This window comes from Staurois parvus, unplaced genomic scaffold (assembly GCF_062004578.1).
Source record: "Staurois parvus isolate SC_StPar_1 unplaced genomic scaffold, SC_StPar_1.0 ptg000013l, whole genome shotgun sequence".
Lineage (NCBI taxonomy): Eukaryota > Metazoa > Chordata > Amphibia > Anura > Ranidae > Staurois > Staurois parvus.
The window spans coordinates 8,310,981-8,327,730 of NW_028317809.1; the positions used below are offsets into that span (position 1 = coordinate 8,310,981).

Sequence of the window (16,750 nt, forward strand, 5' to 3'; positions counted from 1 at the left end):
GCCCACAGCCTTTGCAAGGAGCACTGGCTCCCCTTAAATGAACCTCTTTAGACCCCAGATGAAAATCTCCTCATCCACCTGGCTGTCTTGAGAATATCTCAGGGCAAGGGATTCTGAGAAACACAAATAATGTAGTCCCATTTGGTTCAGGGGGTGTAGAAGTACTCACACTGTACTGTTCCTGTAGCTTAATGGTTGAAATTGCTTTCAGGCCTTACGCTAAGCTGGCTCCTTCCCTGCTAACAGGCTGTCTTTCCCCAGTAGACTGTGGGACAGTGGAGGTCATCTTCTGTCCAGCTTCAGGCTATAGGCAGACCCCCCTCCTCTGGGGCCCCCTCCCAGGATCCACACCAGCAGCACTTCCTCACTTCATCCTCCACCTTCTTACCTGTTGACCAGGCTTTCTCATATTTAAGGGCTGACCTAGCCACTATGCCCAGCTTCCTGCCAGGGGATTGGCCAGAAGTATGTAGGTCAGCCCCCCCTCACCCTTGCCCACTGCTTCTAGAAACTTTTCCAACTTTCTAGAGCAGGGGGAGGTATCAGAGAACTAGCCTGCAGAGCCCTTCAGCCTTAACCTGAAGTAACTTCACTGACTCATTCCCAGGCTGACTCATACCCAGGCTTCTAACAAGCCTATAAGTAGGTATGAAAAAACACTATCTACACTAGAGGGCGTTACACTTAAATAAAAGACAGTTCTTTGGCGCCATCAGTCATATTTTCAATGTCAATTACAAAATTTCACAATTTCTACCAGGGTATGCAAACTTTTGAGCACAACTGTACATGCTGAAATAAAAAAAAAAATATGGAAACATAAATCTGTTATTATTTCCCTTTTAAATCCAGTTAAGAAAATAGTTCACAAATCCAAACTGACAAACCTAAACGGTTTTCAAGAACTTTCAGTAACTGACTGGTTCCTTCGCAAAGGATTTGACATAGTTTTTTCCATCCCCTTTAGTCTGTCTGATGAATCTGCCAATTTACCATGCTGGACAACATAAATATTTTTTGCGCAGTTTGAGTTGCTGCTGAAAAACAGCTGCTGAAAAACAAAATCAAAGAAGGTGAATTATGTTGCATAGCCAGCTTATTCTCCTACTCTCTCTATCACAACCTTAGGGTATTTCCACTGGGCATTGTCCCCAAAAAAAGGTATCTGGCAAATATTGATAAATACTCAACTTTTCCATACCAACCAAAATATCCAATAATGATGGTATAGACGAATAAGAATTGAGGGTTCAATACACATCCTTTGACAAGGTTTTATTACTTGTTTGGGCATCTTGGGTAAATGCGCTACTTGACAAGGATAATATTAAGTCAGCCTGCTGCCTTTTCCTGGTTCACCCACAGTGTTTTCACCTGCTTGTTGATTTTTTCATTGATATCTGCCTCCCTATGGGCTGTTTTATTTTTTATTATTGCTTGTTCCGTAGTATCTGGAGTGGGTGGTAAGAGAGATGGCAGAATCAGACTCATTGTTGCTTCCCAATGATTCCCAATGATGATCCCAATGAAGGCCATTAAGATACTGTTCTCTGTCAGAACCTTCTGCGAATTTTTCAAAACATTTGTATGGAGTTTCAAACTCCATTGCCAGCTGCTAAAACTGAGGACCCTACTCAAGTTTTGTCCTTTTTTGGCATAAAGATAAACATGATTTTTCATTTGCTGCAAGACAAATTAGAATGATTATTTTCACTAGTACAGCTGGAAAAACATTTAAACTTATCCAAATACAATATTTATTGGGTCACCTTGATTTTGTATGCAGGGTAGTTCCTATGGGCACAGCCTTTTGAGTCTTGGTCCAGTAAAGACATTAGGTAACCACACTATTTGAGTTACTAAACCACTAAAGACTGATTTAGCAGTTTGGCTATCTTTCTTGACTGATTACAATGGCCAATCATGCTGCCAGTTGGAGAAAGTGCCCAATTCGGGTTTGGAATTTTATACGGATGCCAACGGATGCTATGGCTTGGGTGCCTTCTCTCATGGTAAGAGTGTACAGACACATGACTGACTTCATAGGCGCAGACTGATCTATTGCATAACTTGGGCTTTTTTCTATCATCACTTTGAATGCAAAATGTGAAAGTCTGAGGAACAGGTGTGTGTTATTTTTGGACAGATAACGTCAGTGTGGTTTAAGTTATTAAAGTTATTATTATCTGTCTTCTTTATCCCCTCTGGTTACATCAATGCCACATTTTTTGGTTCTTCCCCATCAGGGTAAACATGGCCCTTGCAGGGTACACAATGATAGTTCCTGCATGAACAAGGCCTTTTGGTAGGGGGTCACACACAGGAAAATGTCATAGTGCCACGTCCCAATTGAAGATATTTAAGGCAAAAAAAAAAATAATGGACTTTTTAGGCACATAAACTCAGTACTCAAAGAATAAAAACAATGTTGCATTATTAACATATTACATCTAAAACATATCTTGAATGTATTTAAAATTGCATTGCACAATTGAAACACAGCATGTTTCCCCCACCAACCAAAATTACAGGCTAATTCCAAAGGAAGTTAGGTGGAGATGCTAGAGACAGTTTACTTCTTTCAGAGGGTGGGGAATATGTGTGGAAAATGCCCAACGTTTCGATACTGGAGTCACTTATTCAGGGGCTAGCAAGCCATCTAAACAATTAACAAACTTTAATAGTAATCATTGTAAAATTAAACAGGAAATACAGCATAAGTACCACCTATCAGGCACTTACATAGTTAAACAGTGCGTATTGCATGGTGAGGAACTCCTCAATGCAGCAAACCAGGTCCCCCCAGTTGACTAAAAACTAAAAAACCCCACTGTCAGGTGTGGGGGTGCATCAGTTAGGCAGTGGGCTGACAGAGAACTCCATGGAACTCACAGGCATTCAGCAGATGAAAGACAAAAAATCAGAGGTGCAGGATGATGGCCAACAGCGTCAACATAATAATCCAGCTAGCAAGGATTAGTATTGTAAAACAGAATGGGCCTAAAAAAGACCACATTATGGAATATAAGTTAGTGGTGTCTTAAAATAGGCAACCCATCTAGTATTACATAACAAACCAAAATACTCAAAAAAGAGTTACCTCTATAAATGAAGTGACATGTCCACTGTATAGACCTGAGGGGCACATGTGGACAACCACTCGCTGTAAAGTCAAAAGCCAAAAAGCCCTCAACTACTCCAAAATAGATTAACTCCACTATAGGGCATGGGGATCAATTGGCCTGAAAAACAGAGAATACCCTTATTTTTAAGACTCCCCTGTCAACTCTTACCCCCCAAATATAATATAATTATCATCATTGCAACTGTAAAAGAGTTCAATATACCTGTAGCCCAAGAGAAAACCCATAGTCTAGAGAAGCCACAGGTTACTCTCATCGGTGTTCCAGGAGTCCCAGAGAGTTTGTCTGCTGACTCATGCCGCTTTAATATGCCCCGACCGGGCATGCCAACGCCGGCTGGTGTGTGACATCATCCCAGCGAGGCCCCCGTGCACACACAGAGCACCATGCAGGAGAACTACTGAACATGATGCCACAACGCCAATGTGGGAACACCCGCGTGTGCACAGACAAGGGGGGAGGGTCCAAAGGGCCCAACAATCCCCACGCCCATGTCACAGGTGACCAAGCCCAAACATAACCGCCATCCCCCGAGAGCCCAAGAGGGGCCACAGAGGGGCGGGATGGTCAGTCCGCAGATCAACCGCGGCCTACCGACCATACACCCAACCAACCAACCAGGGGGGCCACCGCCAAGGGGGCCAGAAGGTACACCGGCCACAAAAAGGGGTCCAAAACCAAAACAATACCAATATAAAATTTGTACAAGACATTAGCAAAAATATAAGACTCAAGAAACAATTCCATATATAAATATGAAAAAACAGCCACAAAGTAATCCATAGATGTTGCAAAGCAACTGGATCCACCAGTGACACATTCACAACAAAACACATCGAACAGATGCTACCCAATCCAGGACCACCCCCCAGAAAAAAGCATAACCATAAAGAAAGGGGCCATTGACAAGGAATCCCAAAATGGAAACTATGTTTCATAGTTATAAATAATTGGTCATAGTAGTTACAATGCTTGATATAAACAGGACCTGTATCAATTATTATACACATAGATCATTTAAAAAAATCTATGATAATATATAAAAGGCCCATATACATAGTGAACAAGGTAACTGTATATTGATACTGTTCACTGAAAGTGAAAATAATCCATAAAGGTCAATCCCATGTCAAGAAACCACATGATCCCGAACTGATCATATATAATATTTGTGGATCTTTACCCTTAAATCATAGAAAGGATTTGTATGATAGAATTCCATTAAGGCCTGGTGGATTTACTGCGTTTCAACTTTCAATCCACATGGTTTCTCTACAGAGAATATTTTTATCCCAATTGCCTCCATGTGGGTCTCTCATAACTACCTCCAATACAATAAATCTAGCATGTGTAGTATCAAATTTGTGATATAGTCCCAGATGGCGACTAATAGGGCTGAGTATTTTGGCATTAGATGAATAATAAATGTGGTCATGTATTCTTTGGCTAAACTGATGTATGGTTTTACCCACATAATAAGCTCCACAAGTACATGTCATAAGGTATATTACTCCCCTAGTTGTACAATTGGCATGGAATTGGGGGGTCAAAATCTCTCCATTGGGTATGGTGAATTGTTGGCCAGTCTGCACCCAAGGGCAGTATGTACATTTATAGTAGGCAAAAATGCCATTAGGAAGTGTGGAAACGTTGGTTCTTGGTAGAGACTGCTTTACGAAACACCAACTCAGGATAATCTTTAATATATTTATTTACTATGGCATCCTCCTGCAAGAGATGCCAATGACTTTGTAACATATTACGTAGTTGATGTTGTGCAGAATACTGTGTTATAAATCTTACTGTTTGGTGTTCGGCCTTAGGTTTAGATGTAGAGTATAATAATGATGTCCTATCCTTAGCCAATGCTTTATTGTAGGCTTTACGTAGAAGAGTCCTACTATAACCTCGTGAAGAATAGCTTGATCTTTGAAGTCTTCTAGGTGAATTTGTAAATGAAGGAAGGCAGTGGTCTTCATATGCCAGTTCATTGTAAATGTCAAATTAAATTAAGTAGCTGCATAAATTCCTCCAACCTATCAGAGGTACTGGTCCAAATGACAAACATATTGTCAATATACCTGAATCAGCATAGGGCATTGTTCAGATATTTGGCAAAGGTGTCATCTGAGAAAATGTGACGCTCCCACCCCCCAGGTACAGATTGGCGTACGACGGAGCACAACATGTGCCCATGGCTACGCCCTGCACCTGAAGGTAGTGGGAACCCATAAAAGTAAACCAATTATGTGTCAAAATATAATATAATAGGTCCAAAACAAAATCACAAAACTTCCATTGCGTCTGATCTTGCTCCAACAAAAAAGATTGCACCACTGCTACCCCCTGATCATGCAATATGCTAGAGTAAAGAGCCTCCACTTCAGTGGTCACAAGAAGAGCATTAGGGGGTACAGATAGGCCATCAATGTGTTTGATTATCTCTAAAGTATTTTTGACATACGATAGAAGTCATGTAACGTGACGTAAGAAAGAAGTCAACAAACCTACTTGCATTCTCAGTTTGATAACCAATACCCAATACAGTGGGTCTTCCCAGTGGGGTACATATATTTTTATGGATCTTGGGCAAGGAATAGAACGTAGCTTCTCTAGGAAATTGAGTATTCAAAAAATCGTATGTGTCTTTGTCAATTAGGGCATCAAGATATGCTCTAATAATGAGGTCTTTGAATTCAATACAATATTGATGAGTTTTAGTTGCTGGAATTTGTTTATACCATTGAGGGTTATTAAAGATTTTGAGGCACATCTGCTCATATTCAACTTGTGACATAACAACAATATTACCACTCTTATCGGATGGTTTAATAATTTAATTAGTTCTACTTTTTAATTGATTTAAAGCTTGTCTATGTGCAAACGTGATGTTAGTATCCTTTGTCTCTATAGTCAAACATTTAACCTCACTAAAACTCACAACCAAAAATGTCCACACCCGTGGGTTGGTAGTTAGTTCAGGAAAGTTTTGAGATTTGGGTTCAAAATGTGTAGGAAGAGTTACATGGTCAGTTAATTCAACAGAGTTGTTCACATTCTCAGTCTCATTAATTGAATCATTCTCATCAAGCAATAACATAAGGTCCCGTAAAGTCCTAAAGTCTTGTATTGTAAAGTGTTTCATTTGTTCCATAAGTTCTCTGTTACAATGTCTAGCTCTGTTACAATATATATTGTGTGTGAATTCTTGGTGGCTGCGGGACACTTCTCACCACCACACCAGCTTGTACTGCAGTGTTGGTATGTGAAAGACCAGGATGTACTAGGCCGCAGGTGCTTGACAGTTCACCAAAAGGTAGAGCGACATTAGTACTGGCACTCTGTTACATATGAGAGTCATCGTGCAATTGTAACATCTCAGCAACCTGGGAATGTGGTTGGGTACGCCTTAGCAGGGATCTCTTCCCCATCATCTGAGCTATCTGTCAGGGTGCCGTTGCTGTCTACAGGTTTGTATTTTGAGGCTGATTGTGTTAGTGAGTCTTCCCCTTCGCTATCATCTGACATGCTCAGAATCCTGTAGGCCTCTTCACTAGAGTACCTTTCCATTGACATTTTGGCCACTAAATTTATAGGTACCTAGTGTGACTCATGGGAAAAAGAGCACCTGGCTGTCAGGGACTGCTTGAACCGCTACAAAAAAATTTACCGGCAAGTGCTAACAGAGATCAGGCCTGATTCTGCGAACATTGCAGATTTGTGTGCAATGTATTAAATGACAGTGACCTACTGACACTGCACTTGCTGGGGGAGAAGGGTGGTAAGGGTAGGGGCTAAACGCAGGTTCTGGCAGGTACCAGGACTGATCCCACTAACACTGCATTTTTGGGGACACTCTGCTATTGTGAACGCTGGTATAGTGCCGATCTGATCAAAGATATTGATCTGTTCAGACACTAGCAATGGAGGTTTATTGTGTATGTGAGTGTGTTCCTGGCAATCAAGGGGTTAAATGTGATTACTGGTGTACTCACTGGCAATCTGACGCTATCTGGGAGGGGTGCAAAAACCGTGGGAATGAGAATCACGTATACGGTATATACATTATTTTGCACACCCGTGCCGCCCTGTAGCAGTATTTCTGCTATAGGGCCGCGTGGAAGCGGTTACACATGTCCAGTAAAAAAATTTTTAAAAATCAAATTTTGTCATATATTTAGGCCAAAATGTATTCTGCAACATGTCTTTGCTAAAAATCCCAATACGTGTAAATGAATTGGTTTATGTGAAAGTTATAGCTTTTACAAATGGCGGTATACAGCAACTTATAGCGGGACAGCAGAGGGCATTCTGACACTGGGGAGAACTGACTTGTTGTCACTGACATCCCCAGTGACATCAATACAGTGATCAGTGCTAAAAAAACCACTGACGCTGTACTAATGGCACTGGGCAGGAAGGGGTTAACATGAGGGGTGATCAAAGGGTTAACTGCATGCCGGTGTTTTCTAGGGGGCTGGGGGTGTGTGCTTCACTGTAAGCACACTGCTCTGGATGGCTGTGCACATCCATCCAGAGCAGTGTGCCCAAGCCAACAGGGAGGAGGACTGTTAGTAAACAAGCAACCCTCCTCCCTGTCCGTGATCGTGGGTAGTCACCGGTTGCCAGCGGGTAATCACCGGCCGGGACCCGGTGATTGACAGAAGCGGCCGCAAACGGTGCAGGTAGGGCATGTACGTGGCTCGCATGTGCCCCCAACCCTGAAATGCAAAATTACATATGTATACGTGATTTTGCGCACCCGTGCCACCCTGTAGTAGTATTTCTGCTATAAGACGGCCGGGAAGCGGTTAAACATATTCCCCATGGAAATACATTTGTATTCAGTTGATCTGAATCATTCCAATTTCTGTTCTGTGTTCTTTGATGACAATACTCCCTCCCAGTCTAAGTCTTGGAGAGCAGCCTACAGCATTGGAAATTTTGCTCACTTAAAATAAAGTGTTTTTATCTTTCCAGTATGTGCTTGTTGTTTACAACTTAAATGAAATCATGTTATGGTTATGTGTTATGGTTACTGCTACCCAGATTTACTTTTATACGAAGAATTGTAATAAGCTCCACATTGTTTGAGATTAACAGGTCCAGCAGAGCATCATTTCTAGTGGGAGAATCCATAAAATGTGCCATAAAATTGTGGTGTCATAAGTTTCCACCCTTTTACTGCTATATCAGTGCCAATACATAAGTCAATTTCGAGGTAGTTAAAAATCACCCATCATAACCACTGTCCCAGCCCATGCAACCCTTTCTGTCTGTTTAAAAGCTGAAGCTCTACTTCCTCATTAACACTTGGGAGCCCTTAAAAAACTCCAATAACTAACTTCACAGTACACCCATATGCAATTTCACCCCTAATTCATCAGCACCATTACACTCTCCATAACAAGGTCCTCTTTCACACTTACTTTTATTTCTGGACTTACTGGACTTTTCGTGTTAGCCAGCTGTTTTCTAGAACCTGATGTGGTGGCGTAAGAGCATGTGATGTTTTTTTCAGCCTCTAGCATCTATATTTGAATTCCCTCTTTGAAAATAAACCAACAGGGTATAGGTAAAATGGTTGTATTACATGAAAGTGGAGGCAGTATAAGACCAGCCCAGCTGGCTCAAGAGTACTCATCCCTTGGCCCTTCCTCACCCAATTTCTCGGATCATGCTAATTTGGTATACTTTAGTCACTTCCAGTTTCTCGCACATACTGTACCTGGCCAAACTACGTCTACCTCCTTGCTGATTTCTCAATGCATTCATTCTGTTTTGGCACTTCTGTTGCTGCTGTAGGTATGGAATTCACTGATGGCTTTGTTGTCTGGGTTGATAAGAATCTTCATTTTTTTCTTGGTATGTAAGACCTTGCCTATTGCTTTCATCAAAGTCATGTCTCTCGTTCTAACTTCAATCAACTAATCAACTTTTATCAAAATATTGAGGGAATGTTTCCAGTTATGCAGCTATGTTTCAGAAACCATTTACGTGCTATTTATGCCAGCAGTAATGACTTGGGATGAGACTTTGTCGTTCATTCAATTAACAGTATAAAAATTGACTTGACTTGTTGCTGTGTCCTCCTCAATAATGTTTCTTCAGCGTGGTCTAAAATTGCCCTTCATACAGTTGGAGCAAATTGTATCCCTGACTCAATGTCAGAACGCAGCAGGAGGAAAGTGAATTCCTGGGTTTTTACAATATCAGTGGTCATGCTGTTCGTATTAAAGAATTAGGAGGCAATAATGATAGTCTTTTGTGACTTCATGGCATGCATCTGAGTGAAATTGGACTGTACATATTTGACCTAGGTCTGCGTTCTGTTCTTGAATTGATGCTGACTTTGGTGGGGCTTGATGTCAGGTAAGTCTGATGTGCATATGGTGGGATTTACAATGCCAGTGACCAAATTACATTTGAATATGACCTCTGTGGTACATAGTTAATCTGATGGTTGTCCTTATGGTTACCCACATGGAAATGAAATATATTTTAAAAATATTCTTCCCAAATATATTGACATATATTTGAAATATAAAAATTTTGGCCATATTCAACATATTTCAAGATATATTTCAATATATATATATATATATATACTGCATGTTGAAATGCATTTTTATTACAAAATATATGAAAGATATTTTTAAAAATAAATTTCAAATATACTGTATGTCTTTAAAAATACAAATCTACATTTTTGGAATGCATTTACAAATATATGTAAAAATATATGTTAAAATAACTTTTTTATAAATCTAAAGAATATATTCAAAAAATATATATTTTTTAATATATTTTGAACATAATAATTTAACATATAAAAAAGTAATTTTAACATATACTTTTACATAGATTTGTAAATGCATCCCAAAAATGTAGATTTGTATTTTTAAAGACATACAGTATATTTGAAATTTATTTTTAAAAATATTTCTCATATATTTTGTAATAAAAACGCATTTCAACATGCAATATATATATATATATATATATATATATATATATATATATATTATATATAATTAAATATATCTTGAAATATACTTATAATGGCCAAAATTGTAGTATTTCAAATACTGTATATGTCAATATATTTGGGAAGATTATTTTTAAAATATATTTCAAATATATTTTTCTTCCATATGGGTAGGACTGGCATTTATTCTTGCTAATTGCTACTCACATCTCAACTGTAACTGACATTTTATTCTTCTAATAAGTCACTTTTCATTTGTCATATGTTTTATTATTACTATTATGTCATATGTTTTATTATGTTTTTAAATGAGTAAATGTGCATAAAACTGTGGCTCTGGTATTTCCAACCAAAAAAAAAACGGTTTAATTGTTTAATGTGGCACATAATGGGGCAAAGTATACTTATTTTGTAGCCTGTTTTATCCCTATGCCTTTTCTCATCAGCAGTTAGAGCAGTCTTGTGACTTCAGCTAAGCACTGTTTGAAGCTTGTAGGAGGAGTTTTATTTCTGCTCTAGGAGGATGCAAGACCTCTGACTTCTGTCTAAACAGTGCTGATTGGCCCTGTGCTGATCACACTCTCCAAAGCAAAAAAGAAAACTTTCTAGTAATACACACTAAACTGAGCATGTGCAGAAGGGCTACGGATTCACCTTGTCTTATCAGCATTGACATTTGAACAAGAGGAGGGGCAGAGAAGTCAGGATCAGCCAGCCTTTTTACACAATGCAGAGGATTAACCCCTTAGGTTCTACAGTGAGTATTGCAAGCATGATTTACTGCATATACAGACTGATTTTACTGTTGTGGATTTAATAACACTTTAACCGCCTCCTGCCCGCCATATAGTCCAATGACGGATGCAAGGTGGTTCTCTCGTTCTAGGAGGATGTCATATGACGTCCTCCCATTCTCAACGAGCATGCGCGGCTCCGGGAGCGCACAGCACGCCGATCCGCGGTGCGCTGTGTCCCTCGGACACAGCGGATCACCGATCCATGGAAAGAGCCGAAGATGTTGGCTCGGTCATGTGATCAGCTGTGTCCAATCACAGCTGATCACATGTAAACAGGGAAATGCTGGTTATCAGCATTTCTCTCCTCACGAGCTGTCACGCTGACAGCTCGTGAGGAGAGGCGAGTCGGTAATCGGCATTCCTCAGAGGGGACATGTGCACTGATCATCAGGGCACTGATGATCAGTGTACCCTGATGTTCAGTGTAGCCCCAGCAGTGCCACCTGTCAGTGTCCATCAGTGATAGCTCTCAGTGCTCATCCATGCCACCTGCCAGTGCCCATCAGTGCCACATCAATGCCACATATTAGTGCCTACCAGTGCACATCAATGCCACATATCAGTGCCCATCTGAGCTGCCTTTCAGTGTCACCCATCAGTGCCAGTCAGTGCCACATATCAATGTCAATCAGTGCCACCTATCAGTGCTGCCAATCAGTGCCACCTATCAGTGCCAGTCAGTGCCGCCTATCAGTGCCAGTCAGTGCCACCTATCAGTGCTGCCTATCACTGCCGCCTATCCGTTGCCATATATCAGTGCTGCCTGTCAGTGCCCATCAGTGATGCCTGCCAATGCCCATCAGTGCCACCTACCAGTGCCTCCTCATCAGTGCCCATCAGTGCCACCTATCAGTGCCCATCAGTGCAACCTATCAGTGCCCATCACTACAGCCTCATTAGTGCACATCAGTGAAGGAGAAAAATCACTTATTTACAAATTTTATAACAAAAACTAAGAAAAAAAGTTTTTTTTTCAAAATTTTCAGTGGTTTTTGGTTTGTTTAAGAAAAAATAAAAAACCCAGAGGTGATTAAATACCACCAAAATAAAGCTCTATCTGTCACAAAAAATGATAAAAATTTTAAATGGGTACAGTGTTAAATAAAGATGCTTCCCCTATCAACTTTTCAGGTTTAACATATTTTATTTCTTTGAAAAACCACAGTGTGTGTAAACCCTAATTCTACAGTATTTTTCAGTATGTCTGAAACTATATCATTGTAAAATTTTGTTACTTGGAGATCCTGCCAATAACAGCATTTCATGTTGCAGACTGACGTTATACTATTATATACAAAAAATCACCAGAGCCAAAAATAGTGAAATAATTCCCAAATAAATGCTGCTGTTCCTTAGTGTAAACACTAATAAAATAACAATAAAAAACATCAAACAGCGCAAATCAATACTTGAAAAAATATTATATGATAAATAAAAAATCATGCAAAAAAAGTATAATATATATAATATATTTTGAATAGTCCCACTCCAACAAAATTTTTGTTGGAGTGGGACTATTCGATTTATATTATATATATTATAAGTTTTTTGTATGATTTTATTATTTATCATATAATATTTTTTTTTGCGCTGTTTCTTTGCACTGTTTGATGATTTTTGATGTTATGCTATTGCCTCACAATACATAGAAGCACTGCCAACCTTCTCCAAGAGCTCCATCAGCTGGTCACTGGGCTAACCATTTTATAGACATGATAGGCAACCAAACACCAAAAAACACCTTTAGCAGGATGTTATTTAAAAAAACTGGAGAAAAATAGATGAGTGCAAAAATTAAGGGTGCTTCCCATATCAACTTATCAGGATGAACATTCTGCAAATAAATTAAAGGAGTGTACTTGGCAGGCTTGCAATGCTTCTGCTTATTGCACAATGGCTTATCATTGTCAGCCAGCAACAGAAAATACTGGTATTGGCAGTATCTCAAGATAAGAAAGTTTGAAATAGATTTACAAAAAATAACTAGCAATTCATACTGAGTTACATAGCAGCTACATTTTGTATAGGAAGAACAAGGCTTGAAAAATATGAAATCATTCAAAAATCATTGGCATAGATCAGGGGTCTCCAAAGGGCCAGTTTACTTCCTTTCAAATGTTACGGGGGCTGGACTGTGGTCAGTGGCAGTAGAAAATGCCCTGGTATTGGTGGGAATAAACAATGCCATAGGCTAGGTGGTAAGTGGAAGTAAAAAAAATGACATCATTGGTGTCAGTGGGAGACTTATTTCCCCATCTCTGTTGTCAGTGGGAGGATTTGTGCCTCATCCTTGGGAGTAATAGTTCCCCAAAGGCCAGATAACAGCAAGCATTTTGTATAGGGAGAACAAGGCTTGAAAAATATTAAATCAATCAGAAATCATTGGCATAGATCAGGGGTCTCCAAACTTTCAAAGCAAAGGGCCAGTTTACTGCCCTTCAAACTTTACAGGGGCTTCACTGTGGCCAGTGGCAGTAGAAAATGCCCTGGTATTGGTGTGAACAATGCCATAAGCTAGGTGGTAAGTGGAAGTAAAAAAAAATATATAATTGGTGTCAGTGGGAGACTTATTTCCCCATCTCTGTTCAGGGGCGGGATGGCAACTCATGGGGCCCCCGGCCAATAGGGGATCATGGGGCCTCTGTGTCTTTGCCCAAACTCAAAAAAGCCTATGAAAAAGGTACCAGGGGCATCTCATGGGGCCCCCTACTGCCCCCAGGCCCTCGGGCAGTGCCCGAGTTTCCAAATGGTCAGTTCGCCCCTGTCTCTGTTGTCAGTGGGAGGAATAGTGCCTCACCCTTGGGAGGAATAGTGCCCCAAAGGCCAGATAACAGCAAGCAAAGGGCCACATCCCAAGGGCTGCAGTTTGGAGATCCCTGGCATAGATCAATGTTTTAGCACACAATATTACAGGTCTGAATTTGTTCTTGAGATGTACATGTTTATCAGTATTTTATGTTTCATGGCAAGCAGCAAGACCTGGTTCACTGTACATGATTCCAATAATCACATTACTGGTTGCAGAATTAACTGCTTTATGTGACACAATTGATGATTACGGGCTATCATTATACATTTCCATAATATTAAAGCAATGAGTGATTAGTCTCTATTTCCTGCCAACATGTTGCATTAGCAATAACAATCAATCATTGTATATACATAGATCAATTACAGACAGTTTTCAATCGATTACAACAATTTTCAGAGCCAAGGTTAGTCCAAAAGGGAAAGACTTATTTATTGTCCAAATTCTAGGAGCTCCACCACACAATCGTTATTGTTTGTCATGCTAACAAATGGCAGTGGCTTAGTAGCTAGTCAGTGATGTCTCAGGGAAAACTCTCAGCCAGATCCCCAGACATCTGAACAGTCTTTAGTTTCAAGTGAACGCTAATAAAAAGAGTGATGGATTTACACAGGCTTCTTGAAAGATAGATGCACACAACCTCAGAAAATGAGAGCTGTTATTCTTTTCTTTCTCTCTCTTCCCAAAGCCCAGGAGCAGTGCTTTATTTTGGGATTTCTGTCATTCTAGGTATTTTGGAAATATTTGCTGTGTCTCAGGGGATTGTGGGAATAAGAGGAGTTTTCAGCAACTCATTTCTAGCCATGTCTAAAAAGGGAAAACTACATGCAACTGTAAGTAACGATATACTCTATGTAAATATTGCTTTCATTATATCACACATTTGTCTTTTTAATTACACTGTTGAATAACTTTTTAAATATTAGTTCAAGAAGGTATGATAACATCCTCCTTTTTATCACCATGAAAAGTTGAAATGTGCAAAAAATGATGTGGAATATTTGCTAGATTTTGTTTAGTATTTTTGCTTTTTTATGTACTGTTTAAATGCATGTTCAAGTTTTAATTTCCAGGTAAAAAGAACTTACCAGGTACAGTACAGTTGGGATTTATTGAGGGCATAAATTCAGAGGTGTGTTTACTGCAAGGCAAACAAGGCATTTGCCTTGGGCATGAATTTTCAAGGGGGTGTCAATGCCCCTTGGAAGAAGGGACATGCATGGCAGCCGGCAGGAGACTGAAGATCCATCTGCTGCTGCTGGATGTGGATGAGGCTCTGCTGGTTCTGCGCAATGCTGGTCAGTTCCCACAGGTTGGGCACAGCCCAAACTGGGTTCTCCATCCCGGGACCCAGCCAGCACAATACTGACTGCTCTGCACCGCCGACTGACAGCACTGCCTGATGGGGAGAGGAGAAGGAGCGGAGCAGCATTAGCACCACTGACAGGTTATATAACGGGGAGGAGGAAAGGCATGAAGCCAATATCACTACATTATACTGTATACAGATATATAGAGTGTCAGCTCTGGGGGTACAGAGAGGAGATAAATGAAATCAGAATCACTACATTATACTATATACAGATTTTAGTGTTGCCTAGGGCAGCACAAAACCTGCATAAATTTTGATCCAAGTATAATATGAGTGAGATTTTATTGTACTTAAAATTAATTATTTCAATGAAAATGGCCCTAATGTGTATTCCTTCCTGTCTGACCTAAGCAACCTTCATCTGCATTATGGGCCTGAAAAAGTTCCAGGGTAGTGCACACTTTTTTCAGCTCAAGTTTAATTAATTAGCTGAAATTACTGTAAAGCAACCCATGGCCCAAAGATTGGCCACATTGGCCAGCCACCTCCACAAGAGTTGTTGTCTTTCCTCTGTCACATTAAAAGAAATACTACAGTACAGCAGTTCTCCTTAAGCTGGCCTACAAGTTTTTTTTTTCCTTCATTCAGCCAGCGGACAGAATAAAGAAAATATAACCAATTGCTCCATCCTTGCTAGAACTTTGCATTTGGTCAGCAGGACCTGCAATGGTTAGAATACAATGATCAGCGGCATCAAAGCAATAAACATTTTCAAGCATATTCCTTTGACAAAAGTCAATCAAGTGATCAATTTCTGTTGATCAAAATGGCCACACACTGATCGAAATTCTGAACCAGCAGAATTTCAATCAATGTACGTCCAGCTTTATTTCTCCAATTCAAAATGTTACACAGTATTCGTGACTATGTTGCAGTTGGTCATGTGACAACGCGTAGGAAGTTAAAATGACCACACTAGACCTATTTGCATTGTCATATCTTTATTTGGATTGATAAATATTTTTGACTAATACCCCAAATTTTAGAACAGTGAAAGTGCATGTGAGGGGATGAAGGAGTCGTCAAAGGGTATGAAGGATCATAAGCCCTAATATCAAAGTTAATACAAGGGTATAATTTATCTTAGACGTGACTAAATCAGCTGCTGGAAAAACCTTATGACAGAACTTCAGTTGCTGTCTTTTACATGGAGAAACACCTTCAATACACACATCAATGCAAGGTTGCATTTGAAGGATTTTAGAGCAACTGTGGAAACATGGATACCTGGGAAAGGCTAGGACAACACATTTTTAAAATACCTTAAAGCCATTTAAGCTCTATTTTTTTAATAAAGCAGTCAGATAGCTTAAAAAGTAGATATTTAGATAGGGAAGTGTATTAGTATTTGAGGAAATCCTAATTTCATCGTACGCATTTTGAATGACAAGGCTTGTTATGTAAAGACAAAGCGTACAATTTTTCCTTATTTTTCTCTAACTTTATTGGTTTATGGATTTCAGATGACATACCTATAGACTTTTATCTCTTATAGATTCCTCTGTACATACAGCCGAAGCATATTAACTCAACTGTTTGATTTCAGTCTCAGCTTTGATGAAAAGAGGCAGTCATTTGTTTGCCATACCCTGTGTAATATTTCCAAGCAATATTGAGAATTGTTAAAAAAAATGTCAGTAT

The 16,750-nt window shown here is 39.7% G+C and overlaps 1 protein-coding gene across 1 annotated transcript in view; it reads left to right on the top strand.

Annotated features, from left to right (window-relative positions):
• The window catches only part of FGF5 (fibroblast growth factor 5), a 109,727-nt gene that overhangs the window by 40,455 nt on the left and 52,522 nt on the right, over positions 1–16,750 (top strand). Inside the window, exon 2 of the mRNA XM_089675471.1 lies at positions 14,467–14,570. Within this exon, the coding sequence (XP_089531597.1) occupies positions 14,467–14,570 (104 nt within the window). The remainder of the gene's footprint in view (positions 1–14,466; positions 14,571–16,750) is intronic.